Here is a 26,508-nt window from a genome sequence, read left to right as displayed (position 1 = left end):
TGAAAAAGACACATAAGTCACCCAGGTATAGCTATTTATAACTTCTTGAGTGATTCCATCTCAAACTTTCTCCAAGGTGATATTAGTAATAAACAGAAAATATTAATCTATGACTCCAATATCTTACTTGGTTTAACCGAATATTGGACCAGCTTCTAGGCATCCCTGATATTTTCCAAATGGCTTCAAAAGTCCATCTCTGATCTCTCATATCAACAGATATACAGCTACTAATAATATATGTAATATTATTGTTTTATCGTACCGTTCTGATAGTTTTGCCATGGAGGCATCACCCAGGTGGATACAGTTACTTAAGTTTAATTCTCTTATCTTTGTGCTTGCAGGACCATCAAGAAATTGCTTTAGTCCCGTATCACCAATTCTGTAGGAAAGAAAAAGGAAAGCTCTACATGTGATTTTATGTATAAATATGTACAGTACTATTAAAATAAGAGCTACTACATCCAGTACATTTCAGAATGGCAAGGTAATATCTATATCTGGTATTTTGTCCACATTTGTAAACCAAATTTGGTTATATAGCTTTTACTTTAATATAAAATATACAAATGATAGTAATAGATGTATTAATAAAAATGCTATTCCTGTTCATTTGTTCATTTAATTAGGTGGCATGACTATTAATAAAACAGATGGCCTGCAAAGTTTCTTCCCTGAAGTTAAAATCTGATCATGTTAAATAGTGCCTGTTGCAATCTCCTGCAAAAGAAAAAGACCAAAACTTAGGATACGGAGAACCAATACTTACAATCAAACTACTATCAAAATCTTGGAGGAATTTCCACTAAGCACAAGTCAGTTTAGCTGGACTAGAAAAAAACCCAGTAAGTTACGTATAGATCCTTTCTGAAGCAGACAAAACCTGATGCTGTAGGAAGACCTTGATCTCAGCCTTCCCACACTGTCCTTAATCAGAGACACCTGTGTGTCAGTGCCACCCCCCCCCCCCCAAGTCCTGCTTTATAACCACTCTCTAAATTATAGTCAACAAGAAACACACTTTTAATAAAATGACAACAAGAAGAAAATTGTGAAGTAGCATTGCTGCAGCTGCGGCTGCTAAGTCGCTTCAGTCGTGTCCGACTCTGTGCGACCCCATAGACGGCAGCCCACCAGGCTCCCCCGTCCCTGGGATTCTCCAGGCAAGAACACTGGAGTGGTTGCCGTTTCCTTCTCCAATGCAGGAAAGTGAAAAGTGAAAGTGAAGTCATTCAGTCATGCCCAAATCTTAGTGACCCCATGGACTGCAGCCTACTAGGCTCTCCATCCATGGGATTTTCCAGGCAAGAATATTGGAGTGGGTTGCCATCGCCTTCAAAGCAAATTAAATAAAATTAACACAGGGAAGGCAATTCAGTTAAAATTCTATGCTAGTAAAAATATTAAATAAGACTAACAGGGTAGTTTTATATTGATTAGGATTAACCCTCAATGAAGAGAATATGGATGGATGTGGAATTTGGAGATCATATTCTTTCCTGCCATGAAATTATGTACAATGAAATGGTGTAATAATGTGGCAATTTAAAATATGTGTGTGATCTAGCAACTTATGAATATGTTATGTGTTAAAAAAATCTTACTATCCATTGAAATTAACAGAACATTGTAAATCAACTATACTTCAATGAAATAAATTTTTTAAAAAATCAGATTGGTCTTGGATTTCTTCTCTGCAAGAGAAATACCAAACATATAAATATAACAGTATAAACAGTGTTAATAAAATATCAATTATAAATATATTTTCTGTTACAGAGGAAAAATCCAAGGCCAGTCTGACTTTTTTTTCTGGTAATTTGATTTTTTTTTTTTAGCATTTTAAATCAATTTATTTGCTTCGGAACATTTATAGTCAATTCCGGGCTTCCCGGGTAGCTCAGCTGGTAAAGAATCCTCCTGCAATGCAGGAGACCCTGGTTTGATTCCTGGGTCAGGAAGATCCCCTGGAGGAGGGCTTGGCAATCCACTCCAGTATTCTTGCATGAAGAATCCCCATGGACAGAGGAGCCAGGAGGGCTACAGTCCATAGGGTCGCAAAGAGTCGGACACAACTGAGCAACTAAGCACACACACACAGGCAAAATCATGTTTATGGTCATTTGGTAAATGGTCATATGGTAAATTGGTAAATGGTCATATGATAAATCAAATCTTAACTCTAAATTTTGGTTGCCTTTGAATATGGATTACAAATTTCTGAATATTAAGTATATTCATAAGCCTAATCATAAAAAACTAAGTAATCCTACAATCTTTTAAAAAATTACCTTTTAACCAAATAATTCTTATAAATACTACTATGAAGACAAAAATCCAAGTCATGACTTTTTATGCAACATATAGTGTTAGTCGCTCGGTCATGTCTGACTTTGCAAAACATGGGCTGAAGCCTGCCAGGCTCCTCTGTCCATGGAATTCTCTAGGCAAGAATACTGGAGTGGGTAGCCATTCCCTTCTTTAGGGGATCTTCTGGACCCACGGATCGAACCCGGGTCTCCTGCATTATAGGCAGATTCTTAACCATCTAAACTAGCAGGGAAGCCCCTTCATGCAAACATAATATAGCATAAATACAAACTGAAGGAAAAATAATTAGGAATTCAAAAAGAACATAATTAAGGTACAATTTTGTATTAGACTTGGCTTTTGACAAACAAAAATGGGTCATGAAAATTAATATAATTAATGTAATTTAAATTCCATGGACTATTAAAGTATATTCAACATGATAAACAACTTAACCATCAACTTTCCCATCAGCCTTACCCCTAAATAAAGACTCCAAAAGACAGAGGTCACATTTTTGTACCATGATGTTATAAAACTAAACGTTAGTTACAAAATTATAATTAAACTACTTAGATATCTGAACACATTTTTAGTAAATAAGTCTTGGACAAAGAAAGAGAAACTCAAGTAAGTATTATAAAACTATATATCTTTCCAAAATTTATGTATTTAACATAATTTCAATTACTATCTCAATAGGATTTTTTTCTGAAATGTGACAAAAGTATTCCAGCATTCATTTGGAAGAATAAACTGGCAAAAATATCTAATAATTTAAAAGAAGACAACTCATGAAGAGAATTTCAGTCTGTTAGATATTAGAATATATTTTGTTGTTGTTCAGTCGCCCAGTCCTGTCTGACGCTTTGCAATCCCATGGACTGCAGCATGCCAGACTTCCCCGTCCCTCACAATCTCTGAGAGTGCCCAAGTTCATGTTCATTGGATCGGTGATGCCATCCAGCTGTCTCATCCTCTGATGCCCTCTTCTCTTTCTGCCCTCAATCTTTCCCAGCATCAGGGACTTTTCCAATGAGTCATCTGTTCACATCAGATGACCACAATACTGGAGCTTCAGCTTTGGCATCAGTCCTTCCAGTGAATATTCAGGGTTGTTCTCCCTTAAGATTGACTGGTTTGCTCTCCTTGCTGTTCGAGGGACTTTCAGGAGTCTTCCCAGCACCACAGTTCAAAGGCATCAATTCTTTGGCATTCTGCCTTCTTTATGGTCCAGCTCTCTCAAACATATGTGACCACTGGGAAGACCATAGCCTTGACTATGTGAACCTTTGTTAGCAGAGTAATGTCTCTGCTTTTCAATACACTGTCTAGGTTTGTCATCGCTTTCCTGGCAAGAAGCAATCATCTTCTGATTTCATGGACTTCCCTGGTAGCTCAGATGGTAAAGAATTTATTAAAGTATAATGATAATAGATAACACTTACTGAGTGTTTATTAAGTGTCAGACACTATTCTAAACATATTATATGAATTGATTTATTTTATCCTCATAACAATCCTGAGTATATACTCTTTATTTCCCCCATTTTTACAGATAAAATACTGTGCAAGATTAGATAGAAGACAGATGAATGATTGAAAGAGAAAAAATTGCCTGAAAACACACGTTTATACACACACACACACATACACATACTGACATGAATCTGTGTTTATATGTATATATATATAAATTTATATGATAGTCCAGGAAGCATAAATGTCAATAGAAAGGATTATTTCACATAATGGCCAAGCTGATGAGTTAATGTAGTTAGTTGTAAACCTGGCTGTGCATCAAAGGCACCCATGTTGCTTTTTTCAAAAATATGGAAGTTGGTGTTCCATCGGTAGATATTCAGATTCAGTAGCTCTGGGATAGAGCTTGGGCATGTGTAGTTTTATTCAGCTCTCCAGGTGATTCTGATGCTCTGGAATTTTCATTTTAAATCATGAATATTTTTAAAATGTAGCTTTCAAAAATAAATAAATAAATAAAATGTAGCTTCCTATTACTGATTCCTAATATAATTGCTCTGTAGTAAGAGAATATAGTTTCTTGATACCAGTACTATAAAAGTTGTGAGGACTTGCTTTAAAACTTTATACACAGTCCATTTTTTGAAGGATTGATATGTGGTTGAGAAAAATATATGCTTTGATTTCTCAAATTTCCCATTTTAAGTGTATCTTCTATAGATGAATTTTTATTAAACCTCCCCTATCTTGTTATACTCTATTATATTTTTCTTTTTATTTTTTCACTCTGCTACCATATCTTCAGTTATCTTCCAATTTTGTATTTCTCTCTTCACTGAGTTCTAGTCTGCTGATTAGCAATCCATTTTATTTCAATAACTATATCATATTTATTTATTTCTAAAAGTTAGTTTTTCAAGTTGTTGTTGTACAGTCATTAAGCCATGTCTGACTCTCTGCAACCCCATGGACTGCAGCACACTAATCTTCCCTGTCCTTTACTATGTCCTGGAGTTTGCTCAAACTCTTATCCATTGAATCAGTGATGCCATCCAACCATCTCATCTTCTGTCGTCACCTTCTCCTCCTGTCTTCAATCTTTGCCAGCATCAGGGTCTTTTCCAAAGAGTTGGCTCTTTGTATCAAGTAGCCAAAGTATTAGAGCTTCAGCTTCAGCATTAGTCCTTCCAGTGAATATTCAGGGTTTATTTCCTTTAGGATTGACTGGTTTTATCTCCTTGCTGTCCAAGGAACTCTTGAGAGTCTTCTATAGTACCACAGTTTGAAAGTATCAGTTCTTTGGCGCTCAGCCTTCTTTATGGTCAAACTCTCACATCCATACCTAACTACTGGAAAAACCATAGCTTTGATTATACGGACCTTTGTAGTCAAAGTGATGTCTCTGCTTTTCAATATGTTCTGTAGGTTTCTCATAGGTTTGTCACATTTTCTTCCAAGGAGCCAATGTCTACTTCCATGGCTAGTCTAGTTATTTTTATCATATTTTGTTGCCTGCTCATATTTCTGGTTCCATTATCTATTTATTCAAACATTTTACACATAGTTACTTAATATTCTATGATTAATTCTTCTAATATCTGAATTACTCAGCTCAAATGTATACTGCATATCTTTGTACACGTGATGACTCATATCTTCATACATTTGATGGTCTTTAATTGTGAGCATTTATTTGATCTTAACCTATGGGAATCCTGGATGCTTAAAGAGAAGATGCTTTCCTTCAAAAAAGCTTGCAGATAACTTCTTCCAGGGGCTTGGGTACTATCTACTTGAGACTGTTTTGTCCCTTTTGAAGGGTCCAAACACTGCAGAAGTCTCATCCTGCTTCCCTATCTTGAGTCTTACTAAAATTGATTCTCTCAATGTCAGTGTTGAACATTTATGCTAATAGCAGCTCCACCTTTTATGTTTGCTTGCCCTCCACTCTCCATCTCAGAGAGTCTGCTCATTGAGAGGATGGTGATGAATCATGAACTGCATATTTCTCTTACTCTTTGTAGGCTCAGCAATGTATTGAAAGTATGTTTCATCAAGAATCTAAATTGTTTGTATTAATAGCAAGGAGTCCTTTGAAGTATTTTGTCAACTATACTGCTAGAAGCATAAAAACCTCCATTTATTTTAAAAATTAATTAACCTACAGAAGCCTGAGTGAAATATATGAGTGCAATTCAATTTTATTTCATGTTAATACAAATAGGATTAACTGTTATGTTCTTAGTTGCTCAATTGTGTCCGACTCTTTGCAACCCCATGGACTGCAGCCCACCAGCCTCCTCTGTCCATGGGGATTCTCCAGGCAAGAATATTGGAATGGGTTGCCATGCCCTCCTCCAGGGGAATCTTCCCAACCCAAGGATAGAACCCAGGTCTCCCGTACTGCAGGTGGATTCTTTACCAGCTGAGCCACCAGGGAAGTCCATTAGCTGTTGTATAATAGCTTCCATATTGTGCTTCCATCATGATGCCAGCTTGTTCATGAGCTTGCAACTACAAGATATCAGCTGGGGCTTTAGTCATCTGCAGGATTTACTGAGTGTGGAGGATCTGCTTCTAAATTCACTTACATGTCTGTTGGTAGGAGACCTCAATTCCTTATTGGCTATTAACTAGAGGCTTCCTTTCCTAATCCAGGTTTCCCCGTTTCAAATCCTGTCTTTGCCTTCCCTCCCAACCCTCGGTGCCTCCCTATTTTAATAATAGGGACCATGGGTTAAGACTTTGTTTAGCTTAGCTTATTACTCTAACTTGTCTTATGTTATACAAACTATTAACCAATTTCTTTGTAATCACATGCTGTTTTGTTATCTTCTGGCCTCATAATATTTTAAGAAATTTACATAGGAAAGAGGCTGAGATATCAATTGGGGAAGACATTTTATCAAGAATTTGATCCTTGCCCACCTGAGAATGCCAGGTCAGAAGCCTATTTGTAACTCAGGTGAAAAAAACGGTTTCAGTAAGAACTTGCCATCTGTGAGCAGATCCACACAGAGGAAAAATCTAACTAGTACCCAAGAGTAAACACTTCAGTAAGATTGGTTCTTCATAGGCAAGTCAGAAAGTCCATTTGGGAAAAAGACCTATTAACTGAACTAGCTATGAGAACCTTCACTAGGATAAGTAGCCCACAAATGTTCTAGTGAATTCATTTAATCTTACAAGAGCCTGTGACTCCACATATCCTGAGCATTCCCTGATCATCTCCCCGTGCCCACATATAACTAGTCTGGGTTGGGTGCCCCTCCTTTGTTTTACCACAGAACTCTGCACTTACCTCTACTTAGATCCCTGACTTTCATGTTTACTATACTGACCAATGAGCATCTTGAGGAAGCTTGGAACATTCTAGATAATCAGTGTTTCTTGACTGAATGACTGTTTACCTTACACAGTTTGCCAGATTCAACACAGTGAGATGCTTCAAAGGTGAGAGTGATTTGAGGCTACCATCTGTTATTCCCTTGCAGTCTACCATGTAAATGTGACTGATGTTTGGATAACTCTTGTCTATAAGTTTGAAGCATGCATCAGTAATCCTTTTATTTCCTGTTTAAAAAAAAGAAAAAGTTAAGGATTGTATTTGAATCACCACAAGATTAAAAGTAAAAATTAATGCTAAACTACTTTTTATATCTCACACCTTCAAATCGGATCTTTTTGATGTCACAACCAGAAAGAGCTTTGAAAGCACTATCGGAAATATGTGGTGCGCCAATGAGGACTACTGATGAAATACGATGGCATTTCTCAACTAAAGCCTTTAGAAGGGAAAAAATAAAAGGTTAATCAGATTATATAGAACACATTTGTCAAAGTCATGAGATTATTTTTTCTCTCAGTCTTTTCAAAAACGGACACATTAACTATTAAGTTGTCCTATTGTCAAAGAAAATGGGAACTTTTACTTTTTCCAATATACTTTACTACACTTACATTTGAGTAATGTGTAAGAATCAACTAAATGATATCACAAAAGATAGGAATGCATGAGACAATGGAATGCTGAAAGAAATCAGAACCTTTAGAAGCTTAACATGTAGAACCAGATTTAAGGTTTATGCTTAAGCTTACATATGATTTTGTAAGATTTGATTGCAATATCATTGAAATAAAAATATCCTAAATGTGAAATGAAGTTTCTTAGGGTATTTAAAGATTCAAATGTTCAAATGTGTGTGTAAATTTCATAATTATGTAACATCAACTGCAATGAAAAGCCCATTCATGTTTTTCAATAATTCAAGCCACTAGAAAATATGCCTACCAAATGGGACTGAGAAGAAAATGTAGTTTCCAAATACCTACTTTTACACAGTTGTCCGTCAGAGTTGGCATGTCATTGATAGTCAGATGCATTATCCCACTGCAGCTGTTTGCAATGTTCCTGAAGCCTTGGACTGAAATCTGAATTGTACAAAGTTGGTGAAAATGATGGGAGAACCCATTAGCATCACCTCTAATAAAATCCAAAGATAGTAATAACCAAAGATGTGTTATGATTGGTTTACTGTGTTTTAAAGTTGAAATCATAACATGCTGCAGACATAAAAAGGAAACACATATTCTAATCTTGATTTCTTTATTTTATTTTTTATATGTATGTTTTGTGAAATGATCACCAGGGTAAGCCTATTTAACTTGTTATTCTATTTTGTATTGAAGTAAAATTCATATAACATAAAATTAGTCACTTAAAGTCTCTTAACTAAGGAGAAATATCAATAACCTCAGATACACAGATGACACCACCCTTATGGCAGGAAGTGAAGAAGAACTAAAGAGCCTCTTGATGAAAGTGAAAGAGGAGAGTGAAAAAGTTGGCTTAAAGCTCAACGTTCAGAAAACTAAGATCATGGCATCTGGTCCCATCACTTCATAGCAAATAGATGGGGAAACAGTGGAAACAGTGGCTGACTTTATTTTTCTGGGCTCCAAAATCACTGAAGATGGTGATTGCAGCCATGAAATTAAAAGACACTTACTTCTTGGAAGGAAAGTTATGACCAACCTAGACAGCATATTAAAAAGCAGAGACATCACTTTGTCAACAAAGGTCAATCTAATCAAGGCTATGGTTTTTCCAGTGGTCATGTATAGATGTGAGAGTTGGACTATAAAGAAAGCTGAGCACTGAAGAATTGATGCTTTTGAACTGTGGTGTTGGAGAAGACTCTTGAGAGTCCTTTGGACTGCAGGGAGATCCAACCAGTCCATCCTAAAGGAGATCAGTCCTGGATGTTCATTGAAGGGACTGATGTTGAAGCTGAAACTCCAATACTTTGGCCACCTGATGCAAAGAGCTGACTCATTGGAAAAGACCCTGATGCTGGGAAAGATTGAGGGTGGGAGGAGAAGGGGATGACAGAGGATGAGATGGTTGGACGGCATCACTGACTCAATGGACATGGGTTTGGGTGGACTCCGGGAGTTGGTGATGGACAGGGATGCCTGGCGTGCTGTGGTTCATGGGGTCGCAAAGAGTCGGAGACAACTGAGCAACTGAACTGAACTGAAGTAATCATAGTTTTGAATAGTCACAACTTCTATGTAGTTTCAAAACATATTTATCACCCTAAAAAAAATCCTTTTACGTATTAAGAAGTTGCTCCCCATACACACCTTCCCTAGCCCCTGGCAATCACTAATCTGTTTTCTGTCTCTATGGATTTACCTACTGTAAATATTTCTTACAAGTGGAATTATGCAGTATGCGGTCATTTTGTGTCCAGTTTCTTTCACTTGCCCTGATGTTTTTGAAGTTCAAAATATATGTGTCAGTACCTTATTCCTTTTTATGGCTGAATAATATTCTATTTTATGGAGATACCACATTTTGTTTATCCACTTATCTGTTTTAGATCTTTTGGATATTTTGAATAGTGCTGCTGTGAACATACATGTACATCTATTTGTTTGAATACCAGTTTTAAATTCCTTTGGGTATACACCTAGGAGTGAGATTGCCAGATTATATGGTAATTCTACTTTTAACTTTTTAAAGAACCATCAAAATACTTTCTACAGTGGCTGTACTATTTTACATCCTCACCAGCAATCTACAAGGGTCCTAATTTCTCCACATCTTTGCCAAAACTTATTTTTTATTTTTTCATATTTTCCTTTTTCAAAAAATTTCCTGAGTTTGAAGTAGTACCTCATTGTAATTTTGATTTGCATCCCCCTAATGACATATGCATTGCAGGCAGATTTTTTACCAGGTGGATACTGGAGTGAGTAGCTTATCCCTTTTCCAGCAGATCTTCCTGACCCAGGAATTGAACTGGGGTCTCGTACATTGCAGGCAGATTCTTTACCAGCTGAGCTACCACGGAAGTCCAATGACTAATGAAATTGAAATTTTTTCATGTGCTTATTAGTCATTTGAATGTCTTCTTTAGGAAAATGTCTATTCAAGTCCTTTGACTATTTTTTAATTGGTCATTTGTCATTTGTTGAGTTATAAGAGTTCCTGTATATTCTGCTTTCTAGACCCCTGGATATATGACTTGGAAATATTTTGTTCATTCTTTAGGTTGTCTTTTCACTTTTTAATAATGTCCTTTGATACACAAGTTTTTTACTTTGATGACGTCCATTTTCTCAGCTTTTTCTTTTGTTGCTTATGCTTTTGATGTCATATCTAATAATCCATTGCTAAATCTAAGGTCATGTGGATTTATTCTCAGTGTTTTCTTCTAAGTGTTGTCATTTTAGTTCATATTTAGGTCATTGGTCCATTTTCAGTTCATTTTTGTATGTAGTATGAGGTAGGGAACCTACTTCATTTTTTCATGGATAATCCGGTTGTCCAGCACCAGCTGTTGAAGAGAATACTCTTTCCCCAGCTGCATGGGCTTGGCACCTGTGTTGGAAATCAGTTGGCCATAACAGTATAGATTAGTGGACTCTCAATTCTACGTGTCTGTCCTGTGGCAGTACCACACCATTTTGATTACTATAGCTTTGTATGTTGATTTCTTTCAGCTATCATTATCTACATTAATAGAAGCAACAGTGGTAGAGAGTGTTCAAAAATAGTTACTTGTCAAAAGACCAAATATATTTCCCTATGAATTATCTTAAAATAACATTGTTATTTAGACTTCATTTCCTAACAAATGGTCATGGATGGGCCATAAGATGATGCTCTGATTCAGTAATGGGAGAGTAAGACTCTTTCCAAAAACAAATATCAAGGGGAACTCTCATACCACGTCATCTTCACAATATGACAGGGAGATAGAGGAATAGCAGCCATATATATTATGATCTCAATGTTGTTTTAAAAAATATATATGTCACAGACAAATAGACAAAAAACTAGAAACATTTCAAAATATTGTTTATCTTTGGATACTGAGCTCATGAATGACTTTTATTTTCTTTTGTGTTTTAAAAATCTTATTTAATGAGCATATAATTCTTCTGTAATCAGAAAAATTGAATAAAAGGAAAGAAGAAGGAAATTCAATCCTCTTCCTCACAGAGTCGGCTTGCAGTCACATACTTAAAGAAATCTAATGTATGCTGAAAGTGAGTATCTACTGAAGACTTCTGCTTCAGGACATGGTCCTTTTAACTTGTTAAAAAGCCAAGCCTCTAGGTGATATTTGGCCTAAAAGTGTCCTGCTAGATGATTTCAAAGACTTCCTGCTAAAGCTCAGGAAAACATTTGTTGAATTCCTCTTACTCCTATTCCTCACTCATGGACTGGAAGAAAAGTTTCTGATCATAGGATCCAAAATGTTCCATGAGAGGCTGTGGTGAGCTCTAGGAGCCTAGTAGGGCTCATAATAGCTATCATTTAAGTAACACTTATTGTTTACCAGGCACTTTTTAAGGCAGTTTTCATATTGTTATTCAGTTACTCAAACATGTCCAACTCTGCAATTCCATGCACTTCAGCATGCCAGGCTTCCCAGTCCTTCACTGTCTCCCAGAATTTCCTCAGATTCATGTCCATTGAGTCGGTGATGCTATCCAACATCTTATCCTCTGCTGCCCTTTTCTCCTTTTATGATCAATCTTTCCCAGCATCAGGGTCTTTTCCAATGAGTTGGATCTTCACATAAGGTGGCCAAAATATTAGAGCTTCAGCTCCAATATATTTTCACATAACTGGTCTGTGTCATCCTCACAAGCACCCATTATGATGTGGGTCCTAATGCTACTGTATTAGTCTGGGTTCCCCAGAAAAACAAATCCAATAGGAGACAAGTAGATAGATAGATAGACAGACAGACAAATAGATGGAAAGGGAGGAAGGAAGAAAAAAATGCATACATAGATACATAGATAAAGTTCTTATAAGGAACTGGCTCAAACAACAATACGGGCTAAAAAGTCCCAAGATCTGCAGTTGGTAAGCTGAAGAACCAGGAGAGCTGAAGGTATTGTCTGAAGACAGGCAAAGACTGATGTCCTAGCTTGAAGACAGGCATAGAGAGTGTATTTTCCTTCTCAGCCTTTTTGTTCTATTCAGACACTCAACAGATTAGATGAGACCCACCTACGTTGAGGAAGGCAATCTGCTGTAGTCAGTCTACTATTTAAATATTGATCTCATACAGAAACAGCCTCATGGACAAACCTAGAATAATATTTATCCAAAAAACTGAGCACCCACGGCCCATTCAAGTAGACACACTAAAATTAACATCACAGCTTCCTTGAATATTTTGAACATTGACTTTTCCTAGACTCATGGTTAATGCTCTTTTTGCTCTTGGCTGCTTTCCTGGCTGTTCATCTAAGCTTGCCTGGCCACACTTTTATCCAGATCAGCATCTTTGAGACCATCCACCCCATCTGGAACCACTAACTGTTTGACTCATACATAACTAAAAAGAAAGCCCTAAGACCTTATTTTTGCCCCATATTTTCAAGTTAAAACACAAAGTCTCAAGTCTTAAAATTTTAATTCTAAATATTTAATTAAGGAACTTAGGCAATCATAAAGGAAATCAGTCCTGAATATTCATTGGAAGGACTGATGCTGAAGCTCCAATACTTTGGCCACCTGATGCGAAGAACTGACTCACTGGAAAAGACCCTGATGCTGGGAAAGATTGAAGGCAGGAGGAGAAGGGGATGACAGAGGATGCGATGGTTGGATGGCATCACTGACTCAATGGACAGGAGTTTGAGCAAGCTCCAGGAGTTGGTGGTGGACAGGGAATCCTGGTGTGCTGCAGTCCATGGGGTCACAAAGAGTCGAACACGACTGAGCGACTGAACTGGACTGAGTGTCCTAAAGTTAAAGCTTGAAATTGGTAGAGGAAACATTCCATTTTTTAAAAGATTTTAGTGAAGTATAGAGTTGATTTACAATGTTGGGTCAATTTCTGCTGTACAGCAAAGTGATTCAGATATATATATTCTTTTCTGTTCTTTTCCATTATGATTTATTACAGTATATTGAATAGAGTTCCTTGTGCTCTACAGCAGGACCATGTTGTTTATCCAGCCTATGGATACTAGTTTGCATCTCCTAATCCCAAACTCCCAGTCAAAAATTCCATTTTTAATGCTTGTGTATGAGTATTATTTAACTTGTATAGCCTAAATTTTATTCTTTAGACTGTATAACTTAATTTTTATTATTTAACTTGTGGTAGCTTTGTGACCAATCATGTTTTTCAGCACTGTGAAAGTTCTCACAGAGGATGTGTGATTATACTATGTTGTGAAAGGTCTCATAACTGACTGCTCACACTTAAAAGACACGCTACAAAATGTCTGGAGGCAGGAACAGTAAAAGAAGAGAGGCTGTTCTAAGGAGCTGAGACTTCTATAGACTGAGGTAGCCCTAAGAGATGAGGAAATGGAGACTCAGATCTCTTGATCGATTTTCTCCAGATTACAGATTGGTAAGTAGAGCAAGAATACAGATGTACAAATTCTTAATCCAGTACTCCTTCTGATTAACATTCTTCAACAATAACATCCAGTTCAACTGTTCCATCCCAGCTTCCAGAGCTCTTCAAACTTCGTCATTCCGGCCAGAAAGGCATCCAACTTCTCCAGTACTCAGTGGACCTGTCTGCTCTTTGTCTGACCTTGTAACCTTTCTCCACCCCTTTCTCTTTTCATCTAGTCAAGCCTTAGCTATTCCTCAAGTCCCAGTGACTCCAGCCCTATCCTGCTACCTTTCATCTCTCGCCCTTATAGGTTTATAACTATTTTAGCATATAACATTCCTATAATCTGTGCATGTTTTATTTCCCCCAAGGAGATGATGTTATACTCTTTTTCTTTTAAACTTCTTACTGTGTTGAATAACTATTAGGGGATAGATGAATTAAATTTAGGAGTAAGACCAAGTCTGGGAAAGAGTACAGATTTTGGCTACAGACAAGATTGAAAATGATTCAAAGTTGAAGGTAAAGCACAAGCAGAGGCAAAGCAGTGGGAGTACTTGGCTTAGATGAAGTGGCAAGATCACCCTTGGGATGAATAAGAAAAGCTTAGTAGGTAAAGAGGGAGGAAAAACTAATGGAAGACCCATAAGACAAAAATTAGGTATTTCATATTGTACTGCCATGGATTCTTGAATAAGTTTTCCATAAATACTCGCAGGGAAAAGTCCAGGGGAGATAAATTAACATTGTAAATCTGGAGAACAGAGGACAGGGAAAGAATGCTGGGCTTGGAGCCAGCAGAGAGCTGGGTTTGAGTCTCTCTCTTTCTCACTTATAACAAAAGGCGGTTCAACCTGTCTGATGCTTAGTTGTCTCATCTATAAAATGGGTATAATAATACTTATTTTAGGAGATTCTTGAGAAAACAGAGTCATGTATATGAAAGTGGTTCGTTAGCATGATACCTGGTATGTGTTTCGAGTACCAGTTTTCCTGTTACTGTTCTTCTGGGCATATTGTGAGCTCACTGAAAAATAAAGATTCAAGAACTAGAGGTAAAGACCTTGAGACATCATTCTAGTGTATCCCTCACACCATGAGTATGACGAAACGGTATTTAGAGAAGTTGGGTGATTTGAGAATAGATTCCTTATCTGTTCCTCATGGTGTGTCCCCAGCGCTGGACACGGTGCCACACACAGAGTGGGTGCTCTGTAAGTGCTGGATGAATGAACGGATGTTCTTGAGTCACACAGTCAACAGCAGAGCCAAGGCTAGAGACCATTTCTCCCCATAGTGAGTAACTCCAGATCCAGGGATGGGAGCAGTTGTTTTTCACAACACTTCTAAATTTCTCCCCTTATCTCAGCCCTAGTGTATTGCCCTGCTTCCCCAGTGGCTAAGCAACCAAGTGGCTAAGAACTAAAAGATAACAAGTCTATTACCCTCACACTCGTATCTCCAATAATGGCTTCCCCAAAACAAGTAAAAAACTTTTTCTCTCTTGCTGTCTTGGAAACATGTTCATAACAAGATTTCCTGAACAAGGGGGAAAAAGTGATAGCAGAAATCAGCCAGAGCTGAGTGGTTCCTTGTAATGCAGCCAAAAGCTGGGTGCTATCAACCAATAAGATTGTATCCAGGAAAGGAAGGGGGAGGGGCAGGGAGACCTCTGAGAAAAGCTTTTCAGTTTTGTCCTGGCATGAAATGCTTAGTTCTGTACATAGTTTATTTTAGAATATCCAAAAAGATGCTTGGCTAATATTTTATGACTCAAATATTCCTGCCAGAATCTTTTAGGCCAACCAACGATTAGTTGTCCTTTCTCTTCACTGAAGTGATGAGGATACAAGCCTAAAATTAAAGATTCCTCTCTAAGAGAAAAAGCAAATTATTTCACTGTGGTAAAATACTGGGTTTTGCCACATCTGATATCTGTGCATTTTCTGTATAGGATTCTTATAAAATTTGGGGTTGGATCTCTTTTTGTTTACTTTTGAGGTAATTTTGGCTTCAGTTTGGACAACAACTGGAGCCCTGCCACGTGGCTGTTTTCTGGTTAAGCTCCCATTGGTTGGGAACTTGGGGAAGTTGGCCACACCAGTGGTGTTCCAGTCTCAAGTCCCAGCAGACAGCTACTGCTGCTAATGGGGGCAGAGAAGCCTTGGTGCTCAGAGGGAAATTCTCTCCATCTGCCTCTGGCTGGGCCTGAGCACAACAGGACAGAGTGGTCTGTGAAGGAAATGAGCTCTCAGTGAGCCACATGAAAAGAAGACCAAAGTGCTGAGCAGCACAACCTAGCTCAGATCCCTCCTCAGGGAGGATCACATCTTATCCAGCTCCCATTTTCCAGCCCTTCTTTGCAACATTGTCTCTGAATCAGTTAGCTCAACAACACAGAAAAAGAGATATATGTAGGGTGGGACCCTCATGACAGAAATACCCATCTTAGGTAGACATAGCCCATGTTGTGCTCCTGTACCATTTTCAGCTGTTCCTCTCATTCTAACCAGCACTATAACCAATGGCTAATGAGTAATGTGATGACTTCAGTCATATCCATATATCCTTTATAACCTCTTGATAACCTCAAAGAAGCCTGGCTTAGCAAGCGGAATGAACTGTTGAAAAGAAGGATTTCTCCCAAAACATTATGGAACATTCTGTTTTATTGCATTCAAATGTGCCACAGGCTTCAGTAGCAACACTTCTCAGGATCTGTGTTAAGAGGGCTTGATAGGCTTTCAAATATTATGTCCTCTGTGGTGATAGGAGAAGAGGCCTAATTATTATACCTACCACTCTCTCTCTTTGCATGTGCCTGTACTTTCGAGTCTATATGTTCTTCATGGCCACTCGCGCCTCTATATTCACTAATGCACTTCTCCCAGATAGCTCTGGAAGAGGCTTCAGGTATAGCTGTCTCTTTCTCTTACATCTCAGAGCACCAACAACCAGAGCCCTCACTTTGCAGTGTGCACCTTCTGCCTTGTATAATAATTCCAGGTGCACATGTGTAATATCCCTGCCCGTCTTACCCAGGCCCTTTACAACACCATGCTGGGAGCAAAGTATGATGCAACAACAGCTTGTTAATAGGCCAAGTAGTTGTTAAGTAAATTGTGTGTAGAATGTAAATTAGAATTAGTAGTTCTAATGTGGAGGGGGGTGGAGCATGGTCAATATCGTCCTTTGTTAAAGATTGCCATATTTATCTAAAAACATTGAACAGCCAAACATGAAATAAAAAGAAAACAAAAACAAAACAAAACAAAAAAACCTTTCATTTTTCAGTGTGAATAAGGAAAATAAAACTAAAGCACAAGATTAGTGAAGCCTACAGATACCAGGAAGGCAAGCATGGGTGCCAACTCTGCGTGTATGTGCTCACTGCACAATGACTGAGAGCTGTGATCTGCAGAAGCAGGCTGCTGCTGCTGCTGCTGCTAAGTCTCTTCAGTCGTGTCCGACTCTGTTCGACCCCATAGACGGCAGCCCACTAGGCTCCTCTGTCCCTGGGATTCTCCAGGCAAAAATACTGGAGTGGGTTGCCATTTAAACTCTACCATCCTTGTCTGGAGTATACAATGTCGTTCTCTTCTTCACCCACTGGCCAATTACTTAGAGCTTCCGCTGTGCTATAATGGAGGCTTATCTCCTTTTAAATCAAGAGAATCACAGCTACAATACTTTCTTCTTAAAACACAATGATCACAGAGCTCCTTTGTCTAGATTTATTGAGTTAGATGGAGGATTTACAGCTACAGTCCTAACCACCGGCTTCACCCAGATCCAAAGAACTAAAGTAGAGTTTTATGAGCAGTTCATGAAATTCTGTGTATAAGCCATTTGCTATGATAGGGAAGAGAGAAGAAACTGAAATAAGTTTAGTTTTTCAGAAAGCATTACAATTTTTTCAAACCTATTTTCAGGAGGGGGAAATATGATCTGAGTCCCCTGAGACTCATCATTTCATCATCCAATTCTTCAAGATCTAAAAATTGTTGCCAGATGTTTTATTTTTTACTGCTTAATGTAGTAAACATCTTTAAATATTTTGGCTACAGAGATTACATTAATCTATGGATTCTAAACAATAGGCTTTTGTTTTATTTATTTTTTATTTCAATGCAGCTTGTATTAAGTTGCATTCAAACTAGTAATTATGCCAACCATTTAAATTTATATGAGTCTTACCTATAAGATTCATAAAATTTTTCATAAATCCTTCAATATTTTTCCCAATATGGGTTGAAGTGTGATTCAGAAAGGACACAAAACACTCCTTTAACAGGAAAACTGAGGCCTAAGAGCTGACCCAGAGACACAGAAATTGCACTGTGACTTTTCTGATTTGTGCCTGTTTTTCCACTACAACCCCTCCTGAGTGATGACACTTAAGACCATATAACACTTTTCTCAAATACAAAATTTAAATGCAACAATAATTTCTTTATCATATACAGTAAATAGCACTTTATAGTTTTACAAATGATAGTCTAATGGCTCAATAAAGGACAGAAATGGTAGGGACCTAACAGAAGCAGAAGACATTAAGAAGAGGTGGCAAGAATACACAGAAGAACTGTACAAAAAAGATCTTCACGACCCAGATAATTACGATGGTGTGATCACTCACCTAGAGCCAGACATACTGGAAGGTGAAGTCAAGTGGGCCTTAGGAAGCATCACTACAAACAAAGCTAGTGGAGGTGATGGAGTTCCAGTTGAGCTATTTCAAATCCTAAAAGATGATGCTTTGAAAGTGCTGCACTCAATATGCTACCAAATTTGGAAAACTCAGCAGTGGCCACAGGACTGGAGAAGGTCAGTTTTCATTCCAATCTCAAAGAAAGGCAATGCCAAAGAATGCTCAAACTACCACACAGTTGCACTCTTCTCACCTGCTAGTAAAGTGATGCTCAAAATTCTCCAAGCCAGGCTTCAGCAATACGTGAACTGTGAACTTCCAGATGCTCAAGCTCGTTTTAGAAAAGACAGAGGAACCAGAGATCAAATTGCCAACATCCTCTGGATCATGGAAAAAGCAAGAGAGTTCCAGAAAACCATCTATTTCTGCTTTATTGACTATGCCAAAGCCTTTGACTGTGTGGATCACAATAAACTGGAAAATTCTGAAAGAGATGGGAATACCAGACCACCTGACCTGCCTCTTGAGAAACCTGTATGCAGGTCAGGAAGCAACAGTTAGAAGTGGACATGGAACAACAGACTGGTTCCAAATCAGGAGAGGAGTACGTCAAGGCTGTATATTCTCACCCTGCTTATTTAACTTCTATGCAGAGTACATCATGAGAAACTCTGGGCTGGAAGAAGCACAAGCTGGAATCAAGATTGCTGGGAGAAATATCAATAACCTCAGATATGCTGATGATACCAGCCTTATGGCAGAAAGTGAAGAACTAAAGGGCCTCTTGATGAAAGTGAAAGAGGAGAGTGAAAAAGTTGGCTTAAAGCTCAACATTCAGAAAACAAAGATTATGGCATCTGGTCCCATCACTTCATGGGAAATAGATGGGGAAACAATGGAAACAGTGTCAGACTTTATTTTTCTGAGCCCCAAAATCACTGCAGATGGTGATTGCAGCCATGAAATTAAAAGATGCGTACTCCTTGGAAGGAAAGTTATGACCAACCTAGATAGCATATTAAAAAGCAGAGACATTACTTTGTCAACAAAGGTCTGTCTAGTCAAGGCTATGGTTTTTCCAGTAGTCATGTATGGATGTGAGAGTTGGACTATAAAGAAAGCTGAGCGCTGAAGAATTGATGCTTTTGAACTGTGGTGTTGGAGAAGACTCTTGAGAGTACCTTGGACTGCAGAGAGATCCAACCAGTCCATCCTAAAGGAGATCGGTCCTGGGTGTTCATTGGAAGGCCTGATGTTGAAGCTGAAACTCCAATACTTTGGCCACCTGATGCGAAGAGCTGACTCATTTGAAAAGACCCTGATGCTAGGAAAGATTGAGGGTGGGAGGAGAAGGGGATGACAGAGGATAAGATGGTTGGATGGCATCACCAATAAATGGACATGAGTTTGGGTAAACTCCAGGAGTTGCTGATGGACAGGAAGGCCTGGCTTGCTGTGGTTCATGGGGTTGCAAAGGGTTGGACACGACTGAGCGACTGAACTGAACTGAACTGAATTGAATGGTTAAGAACCCGGTCTTCAGAATTCGATGGATCAAGGTTCTAATCTTTGTCCAGACATTTTCAGTGTGACCATAAGCAAATTACTTACCCTATCATGGCATCATTATAAGTGGAGATAGCTTATATTAGCTTGCAAGAGCAGGTTGTTAAAATTTTAGGAATTATGCAAGCCAGTTGTTAAACACAGCCAGCTAAAAAATTAAAACATATAAACTTAAAATTAAATAAGCTATATTAACAAATGTAGTGAACACCCAAAATCATGACTTCATAATTATTTTACTATTGTGCTTTACCGTTATCTGTGTTCTTGAAGATATATATGTTTATTATATCTGTATGATGACAGTATTACATAGTGCACATTTCTTCCTGTCTCACTGTTTTAGTGACCTCTGTTAGCTTGAAATAGGCCATGGTGAGAGTATTTACACCATGGAAGTTAGCAACCATTATAATTCAGGGATTTGCCTTTTCCTTCTCAGGTGTTAGATGTTTACCAACACACTACTGCTCAGTTTCCACACCTCAAAAATGGGAATAATGATACACACCTCATATAGTTATTTATAAATATTAAGTGAGATAATAAACGCAGAGCACATACCTCAACATCTAGTTCATAGTTAATACCCAACAAATGGTACCAGTTTTTATTGTTGTTGTTTAGTCGCTAAGTCATGTCCAACTGTTTTGCAACCCCATGGACTGTAGCCCTCCAGGTTCTTCTGTCCTCTGTCCATGAGATTTCCCAGGCAAGAATACTGGAATGGGTTGCCATTTCCTTCTCCAGGGAATCTTCCCAACCCAGGGATTAAACCCTGCATTAGCAGGCAGAATTTTTTTACCAGTGAGTCACCAGGGATTAAATAAAGTCACCATTCATTAAAATATAGAATAAGGTAAAATATAAGTAAATTATAATTTTTAATTTTCTGCTGCTGCTGCTAAGTCACTTTAGTCATGTCCGACTCTGTGTGATCCCACAGACGGCAGCCACCAGGCTCCCCCATCCCTGGGATTCTCAAGGCGAAAACACTGGAGTGAGTTGCCATTTCATGCATGAAAATGAAAAGTGAAAGTGAGGTCTTAGCGACTCCATGGACTGCAGCCTACCAGGCTCCTCCATCTATGGGATTTTCCAGGCAGGAGTACTGGAGTGGGGTGCCATTGCCTTCTCCAAATTTTTAATTTAGCTGTTACCAATTCATTTTGGTACATTATCTCTTTATTCACAGCTGGCTTAGCTGGTCACATAACTCTTACTGTTCCAATTACCCTCTATTGATAAACTACCAAATCTGTACCTCCATTCCCAGCTCTGCTGCAAGGACTGGACTTCCACTTTCAAGTAGTTCTTGTCATTGACAACTAGATGTATCACAGAAAGCTCAAATTCAGCTTTTCCAAAATAAAATTCATTATTCTTTTTCCCCACTCATACTCCTTCTTTAGTTATCTTAGTTAATCATCTTATAGAAACACAAAATCCTAAAGCTGAAAAAGATCTCGGAGATCTAGCCTAACCTAGCCATTCTACAAAAGAGAGAACTGAAGCAGAAAAACTACGTAACTGCCCAGGGTTGCACAGGTGCTTAGGTGGCATAGCAAAGGCTCTAGGGGGGTCTCTTAACTTTAGTTTGGGGCTCCATTCACCATCCCAGTGCCTTCTGCTTATGAGGGAGAGAGAATGAGATTGCTAATGCAATCTCTTTGTTCCATTTGGCTAATACAGTCATCTCTGGAAGTGCCTCCGAAGCTTTCTCCCACTTCTACCACAAACCCCAGGGGTGAATAAGTAAGACCTTCCATGATCTTTGCCTTTCTGAAAGGGGAGGTTGGAATTTATGTAGTGTAGAGAGAACCTAAATGACCTTAGAATCTTCCAGTTTGCAGTTTACACAGTCCACCTTTAAGATTCATGAGTCTCAGAGAGATTTAATAGTATAAGAACTACTGATAAACTTCTGTTGCTGTATTGAGTATTCTAATCATTTGAACATTTCTGGGATGCTATCCCTTTTCATTTTTATTGACTTGTATAATAACTGAAAAACAGTTGATGAAACCATAACTTTCACTGTAATATTTTGTAGTTGCCTAGGCTCTTTTCTCCCAGTAAATCTGAAGAAATATCAGGCTCAGCTCTTACCAAGAAAAGATAATCAGACTTTGCTCTAGCAAGTTACCAACTTCTTAGACACCTAACAAGTGTCCTGAGCTTCTAGCTGAAGAACTTGCTAACCATGCTCTGAAATTGGCTGCAGTTTCATTCATTCATTCATGAAACATTGATCAAAGTCTTATTATGTGTCAGGTATTTATGATATACTTAGGATACAGATACAGATAATCAGGCTCAATCCTTGCCATAAGGAGCTCACAATGGGGCAGAGAGCAGACAAGCAGACCATCAAATACATAGAGAACACTTACTGGAAGTGGAATGAAGAGATCTTAACCCAAATGGGTTAGGGGAAAGGAGGGGTCAGTGAAGGGTTCCTGGAGAAGGTTGTCATTGAACAGAGCCTCAAAGGATCTGTGAAAGTTAACCTGATGAATGGGGAAATGAGACAGTATGAGGGTATTTAGGCAGAAGGCAAAAAGTGAGTCTAGTGGAAGTATTTAGGCTGGATGGAAATGAAGAACAAAGGAGCAGAGAGGCAAAAACTATTATAAGCCCTCTTGCTCCCTGCTGCTACTGCTGCTTCTAAGTCACTTCAGTCGTGTCTGACTCTGTGCAACCCCATAGACAGCAGCCCACCAGGCTCCCCTGTCCCTGGGATTCTCCAGGCAAGAACACTGGAGTCTGTTGCCATTTCCTTCTCCAATGCATGAAAGTGAAAAGTGAAAGTGAAGTCATTCAGTCGTGCCTGACCCTCAGCGACCCCATGGACTGCAGACTACCAGGCTCCTCCGTCCATGGGATTTTCCAGGCAAGAGTACTGGAGTGGGGTGCCATTGCCTTCTCCCTGGTTTACCTTAAATCTGAAAATCTTAAATCTGTACCTTGGCCCAAACTACCCCTATCTTCATCTGGATCCTTTTCCCACTCCATGTTCAGGGTTACTAGTTTCTGGACATTTGGGTTTCAACCTGAGATTGGCTACAACCCAGCCTTCGTTACCAGCACAACTGTGATCATTCTATGCCTGCTGCTGCTGCTGCTGCTAAGTCGCTTCAGTCGTGTCCGACTCTGTGTGACCCCATAGACGGCAGCCCACAAGGCTCCTCTGTCTCTGGGATTCTCCAGGCAAGAACACTGGAGTGGGTTGCCATTTCCTTCTCCAATGCATGAAAGTGAAAAGTGAAAGTGAAGTCGCTCAGTCATGTCCAACTCGTAGCGACTCCATGGACTGCAGCCTACCAGGCTCCTCCGTCCATGGGATTTTCCAGGCAAGAGTACCGGAGTGGGGTGCCTAACCTTCTATATAATGCCATAACCCACTGCTAAATACAATTGGAGAGACATTAAATCTGTAGGAAAAGTGGCTACCCGAAGGCAATATCAACATGAGAACCCTTGAAGTAACACACAAACAGAGCAGAGGGTAAAGGAAAAGCATAACCAGTAATCTGCCCTCCTAATTGGCAGTTTCTCATGTACACAGAGGATAGATTTGTCCTTTCCATTAAAACTGTAAATTCTACCCATATTTCTTCTTTGAGATTTTGAAAGAAACAAGTTCACGTTCTAGAGAGCTCTGATATGAACGTGGAAAACTAATATGGATCTCTTTGGAGCATTCTGGCTGATGCCTTTTAGTCATTTCTTCATTCATTAGGGACATATATTAGATAGCCTAGGGCTTCCCTGATAGCTCACTTGGTTAAGAATCTGCCTTCAATGCAGGAGACCCTGGTTCAATTCCTGGGTCGGGAAGATCCCCTGGAGAAGGGAAAGGCTACCCACTTCAGTATTCTGGCTTGAAGAATTCAGTCTGGCCCCTGTACAGTCCATGGGGTTGCAAAGAGTTGGACACAATTGAGCAACTTTCACTTTTCATGAAATAGAATAAAAGAAGGTGAGAAGCTGTACAGATAGCTGCAGAGTGTTGCAGGCAAGGAAAACAGCCAGTGCAAAAACCCCAAAGGCAAGAGCTTGTGTGTTCAAAGAACAGCAAGGAAGCCATTGTGGCTGGAGAGGAGTTGCTAAAAGGAAGAATAATAGGAAGTGATGTCAGAGAGACAGTTAGGGAAGCAGGCAGATTACATGGGGTCTTGAAGGTCCTTTCAAGGCTTTTGTTTTATTGATCAAATAGGAAGACTTGCCAGGCATTTGAACTGAGGGAGTACATTGACTTCTGTTTTCAGAAGCCTATTCTATGTGCTACTTGTTGAAAAGAAACTTAGAGGTTAAAGTGAAAGCAGAGAGACCAGTTAGGAAGCTGTCACAATAATCCAGGCAAGAGACGATGGATTGGATGATGACTTGGATTTGAGTAGTAACTATAGAAATGGTAAGGAGTGGTCAGATCCTGGATAGATTCTGAAGTGATAGTCAACTGGACTTCCTGAAAGAGTGCATGTGGAGTGTGAGAAAAAGAGGAGTTAAGATTGCCATATTCATTGGCTAGGTATGCTGTAACAAAGGACCACAAACTGGTGGCTTAAATAAGAGCAGTTTGTTGTCCAGCAGTTCTGGAGGCTAAAAGGTCCAAGATCAGTGTTGGGGTGTTAGTTCATTCAGTGTGAGGGAAGGATATGGTTCAAGCTTCTCTCCTTGGTTTGTAGATGGCTGTCTTCATGTTTACATGGCACTCTCCAGTATGCATATGTTTGTGTCCAAATTTCCCCAAATTTTTTAAAAAAAGGACATCAGTCACACTGAATCAGGGCCCACCCTAATGATATTATCTTAACTAATTGCATCTGCAATGACATTATTTCCAAGTAAGTTCACATTCTAAGATACTAGGGGTTAGGAATTGCACATATTAATTTGGAGAGGGTACAATTCAATCTGTAACAGATGAATTCAAGACTTTTGGCCTAAGCATCTGTAAACATGGAGCTGTCATTAACTAAGATAGGGAAGGCCAAAGGAGGAGCAAGGAGTTATATTTTAGAGCAGAGACTTTTTTTTTTTAAGATATGAATCTAAAATTTGAGAGAGAAGTCTATCATTGATATTGATATTGTCTATCATTATATGTGTCTATGTATATAAATGTACACACATATATACATGTATTCTCTATAGAACATATATATACACATATACTCCTATAAGCATATATACTTACATATGTATATATGCATATATAAACATACTCTTGTATACACACATTACATACATGTATGTGTATATGTGCATGTGAACATATATTTGTGTGTGAATATTACACATATATGATTTTATATGTGTGTGTGTGTATTTGTCATTGTAGGTGATATTTAAAGCTATAATCTGTTAATAGGTGACATCATCAAGGGTGTGATGAGAAGAAAGTAGATCCAAACTGAACCTTGGGGCTTTCTGTGATTAAGAGGTTGAAGAGAAGAGGTGACTTATAGAAGCACCTTAAGAAACATTGTCAAAAATAGAAAAAAGAGTGAGAGCTATAGCACAATATAATTCATGAGAATTAATATCCACACACAGAACCACAATATAAGAATTTAAAAATACATTAATACATGTATATTAATGTATTCTTTTTTGTTACTAGGGGAAGATCTTCATGTTTTGCTCATTTTTTAATTGAAGTATAGTTGAATTACAATATTGTATTAGTTTTAAGTGTATAGTATAGTGATTTAGTTTTTTTTGCAAATTCCATTCCATTATAGGTTATAAGATACTGGGTATAATTCCTGTGCTACACTGTAAATCCCTGCTGCTGCTGCCGATGCTAAGTCGATTCAGTCGTGTCCGACTCTGTGCGACCCCAGAGACGGCAGCCCACCAGGCTCCCCCATCCCTGGGATTCTCCAGGCAAGACCACTGGAGTGGGTTGCCATTTCCTTCTCCAATGCATGAAAGTGAAAAGTGAAAGTGAAGTCGCTCAGTTGTGTCCGACTCTCAGCGACCCCATGGACTGCAGCCTACCAGGCTCCTCCGTCCATGGGATTTTCCAGGCAAGAGTACTGGAGTGGGGTGCCATTGCCTTCTCCAAGTAAATCCCTGTTGCTTCTCTATTTTATGTATTGTAGTTTCTATCTGTTAATCCCATACTCCTAATTTGCCCCTCCTGCCCTCCCCTCCCCTTTTGTAACCATAAATTTGTTTTCTGTGTCTGTGAGTCTGTTTCTGTCTTGAATATACACTTATTTTTGTATTTTTTTAGATTACACATATAAGCCATAACATACAGATTTCTCTTTTCTCTGACTTATTTTACTATATATATATATATATATATAATATACATATACATATATATGTGTGTGTGTGTGTATTTGTATACATAAAATTGTTACAGTACCTAAAGAGTTCTGAATGGGTTCTGCTAAAGTCATGTTCTTCCTGGAAAAATTCTAGCAATTGCATATGGAACTTAAGAATGTCTAGGCCTGGGCCAAATGCTAGTGGCCATTGGAAAACACTGTTAATAATCTAAAAAGAATATCTAATAGTGGCTAAGCATTTACTATGCAGCCATCATTGTAAGCCTCTTATATGTGTCAAATCATTTAATTCATACAAAAC

General features: G+C 38.6%; 1 protein-coding gene across 1 annotated transcript in view; it reads right to left on the bottom strand.

Moving 5' to 3' along the window:
- The window catches only part of FBXL13 (F-box and leucine rich repeat protein 13), a 219,973-nt gene that overhangs the window by 68,586 nt on the left and 124,879 nt on the right, over positions 1–26,508 (bottom strand). Inside the window, exons 13-16 of the mRNA XM_086397072.1 lie at positions 8,128–8,226; positions 7,463–7,580; positions 7,206–7,368; positions 266–385 (exon numbers count right to left, since the gene is read on the bottom strand). Of these exons, the coding sequence (XP_086253198.1) occupies positions 266–385; positions 7,206–7,368; positions 7,463–7,580; positions 8,128–8,226 (500 nt within the window). The remainder of the gene's footprint in view (positions 1–265; positions 386–7,205; positions 7,369–7,462; positions 7,581–8,127; positions 8,227–26,508) is intronic.

The sequence above is a fragment of the Bos grunniens genome, chromosome 4, assembly GCF_055505025.1.
Source record: "Bos grunniens cultivar Pamir isolate PY7600 chromosome 4, Bosgru_T2T1.0, whole genome shotgun sequence".
NCBI lineage: Eukaryota > Metazoa > Chordata > Mammalia > Artiodactyla > Bovidae > Bos > Bos grunniens.
Note: the sequence above shows the minus strand (reverse complement) of the source record. Positions and strands in the feature narration are given on the sequence as shown.